Raw genomic sequence first — 2,812 nt, forward strand, 5'->3', positions numbered from 1 at the left:
ACTGGGGGGGGAAAAAAAAAAAAAAAAAATTTACCCCCCCCCCCCCCCCTTTTTTCTAACTATCGGAAGGCAGGGGAAAAAATATTTTTTTTTCCCCACAAAACGGCAAGGGAAGGAAGGGGAGGTTTTTTTTTCTTCTCTTGCAGAGAGGAGGACACGCTTTTTCTTTTTAAAACCGGCCGGCGGGAGGTTTCTATCTTTGTTAATATTACATCGGCCTCCCCGTTGTTTAGATCGCTATGGGCGTTAGTGCTACATTGGATGAAGACACACTGACCCTGAACGCGACGGTGTTGTCTCGGGACGGCAAGGAGAGCGTTCACGGTACGATCATTTGGGTGCTTTGTCGCCTTTTGTGAGTGGTATTTACTTACGTCCACTTCACTACAATTATCGCAGAAACGATCTCAGGCCCGCGTACTCAATGCGAAGAGCTGGGAAAGCAGCTGGCAGAGCGCTTCTGGAACAACGAACTGGCCCGGAAGGTGCTGGGCAAGACCCGTCAGAAGCGTGCACTGACGTACGGAGACGCCGAAGCTCCCGGTGACGCAGCTGCTGCTGCGGCATCTGGATCGCCCACCAAGAAGGCTAAAACCTCCGAGTAGGTACCTTACATGTCGAAACCCTCGGCCACCACTAAACGCAAGCATAGAGACCAGTTTGTCCACGTTTAGTGATTCACGTTCAAAATTGGTGATACCATTTGACTCAAATTTTGAGACCATTGCAGTATAGTCCAGTCAAAGTGGTCCACACGTTTTTGCTGTTAAATACGAAATGCTAGTTTCCAGTCATTTCGTAGCTGCTCGCCATCAACTCTTAGTGCTTCATCTGCTCTGTGTATTGCTGCTTCCCACGACGCGAACCCACCTCATCTCTCAGCAAGCAGCTCTCATCATAAAGTGCGGACTCTCTTCTACCTAATACTGCTAATTGCGTACTCCAACGCCGTCTACAAGCCTCAAAAGTTGCAACTGAAGACATGTCCGCTGATCAATTGACCCGAGCTCAGAACAGTCGCGTGCTCCAGGCCTTCCGCGCTATCGGTGTTGTTGCCGACGATGTGCCAATTTTGTGGTACGGTATGGGCAAGGCCAGCTTCGCAACAGCGTCACTTGGCAAGTCTTTCGTCGTGTACAACTGCGATAAGCTCACACCCGTGCTGGTGTCGCCACAGTTACCCAAGCGCATCGCAGCGCTGGCCGTGCAACCCAAAAAGCACTTGACTTTTACAGCTTGTGGACGTCAAATCATCGTGTGGAAGCGCGTGCAACGCGTCAAGACGCTGCTAGGCCACAAGGGAACCATCAAGCAGATGATGACCGTAGGCAACGTCCTCTTCGCCCTCGACGACGAGCAAAAAATCAAAATCTGGGACCTCGATACCATGGAACTTGTAGACACGCTAAACTTCCCTACAGGCTTCACACCGACCGTGATGCTGCACCCGGACACGTATCTGAACAAGATTCTGGTGGGGTCGGAGCAAGGAGCACTGCAGTTGTGGAATATCCGCAAGATAAAGTGCATTTACGAGTTCAAAGGATGGGGGAGCGCTGTCAACGCAATGGAACAGAGTCCCGCAGTGGACGTCGTGAGTATCGGACTGGCCGATGGAAGACTCATGGTGCACCACTTGCAGCTAGACCAACAGGTGCTGGACTTTAAGCAGGACCAAAAGAGCGGGATCACAGCCATGTCGTTCCGTACGGATGCAGGCGCTTCGACGACTCCCTTGGTGGTGTCGGGGTCGCGATCCGGTGACATTGCAGTGTGGAACCTGCAGACTAAACGTCTCGAGTCGGTGATCCCAGGTGCTCACGATGGTGCGGTAGTCTCGCTGCAGTTCTTGGCGAACGAGCCGTTGTTGCTGTCTTCGGGTACAGATAACTCCATCAAGATGTGGATTTTCGACCATCTGAACGGCGGCACGGCTCGCCTGCTCAAGTCTCGTGAGGGTCACCGAGCCCCGCCGACGCGTATTCGTTACTATGGCAATAATACTCTCGCTACGATGGCGGACGGTGCGGACGGCACGTGCTGTCAGATCCTGTCGGCCGGTCAGGATCGCGCCTTCCGTGTGTTCCACACGGCTCGGGAACAGCAGAGCAGAGAGCTTTCCCAAGGTCCAGTACTCAAGAAAGCTCGCAGTTTGAATGTGCGGTTGGAGGACCTGAAGCTGCCGCCCATTGTGCAGTTCGCGGCGATGGAGACGCGTGCTCGCGACTGGGCGAACGTGGTGACGTGCCACGAGAACGAGATCGCGGCGTATGTGTGGCGCTTTGAACACCGAGCTATTGGCAAGAAGGTGCTACGTCAGTTCGACCCGAGCAACCGCGTCCCATCGGGTAGCGTGGAGGACTTACGTCGTAAGAAGACACAAGCTACAAGTGTCGCTATCAGCTCCTGTGGCAACTACGCGTTAGTGGGAGGTCTGGGTGGTTCAGTCTTCCGATACAACATGCAGTCTGGTGAGAAGCGTGGCTCGTACCCTGTAGCAGCGACACCGAAGGCGAAGATCATTCGCTCACTGATACTGCCTGGGCTCGGATCTGTCAGCTCTGCAGAACGATGAGGGCTGATAAAGACTGCTGCGGGATGCTCACGATGGACCGGTCAGTGCAGTGGCTGTTGACGCGCTGAAACGAGACGCTGGTGTCAGCGGGTATCGACGGCAAGCTCAAGTTCTGGGGCTTCAAGAAGCACCGGCTGCGCTTTGAGATGGACGTTGGCTCTCCGATCAGTCAGATGGAGCTGCATCGCGACAGTAATTTGCTCTGCGTGGCGTGCGATGACCAGGTGCTGCGTCTGT

At 54.0% G+C, this 2,812-nt stretch overlaps 1 protein-coding gene across 1 annotated transcript; it reads left to right on the top strand.

The window, feature by feature from the left end:
- Positions 1-239: 239 nt before the first annotated feature.
- PITG_12933 (uncharacterized protein) lies at positions 240-605 on the top strand (the record flags this gene model as incomplete). Its single annotated transcript, XM_002900441.1, has 2 exons — positions 240-324; positions 400-605. The coding sequence occupies 2 exons, from the start codon at positions 240-242 to the stop codon at positions 603-605; spliced, it is 291 nt and encodes a 96-aa protein (XP_002900487.1).
- Positions 606-2,812: the final 2,207 nt, after the last annotated feature.

This window comes from Phytophthora infestans, genomic scaffold (genome assembly GCF_000142945.1).
Source record: "Phytophthora infestans T30-4 supercont1.25 genomic scaffold, whole genome shotgun sequence".
Classification (NCBI taxonomy): Eukaryota; Oomycota; class Peronosporomycetes; order Peronosporales; family Peronosporaceae; genus Phytophthora; species Phytophthora infestans.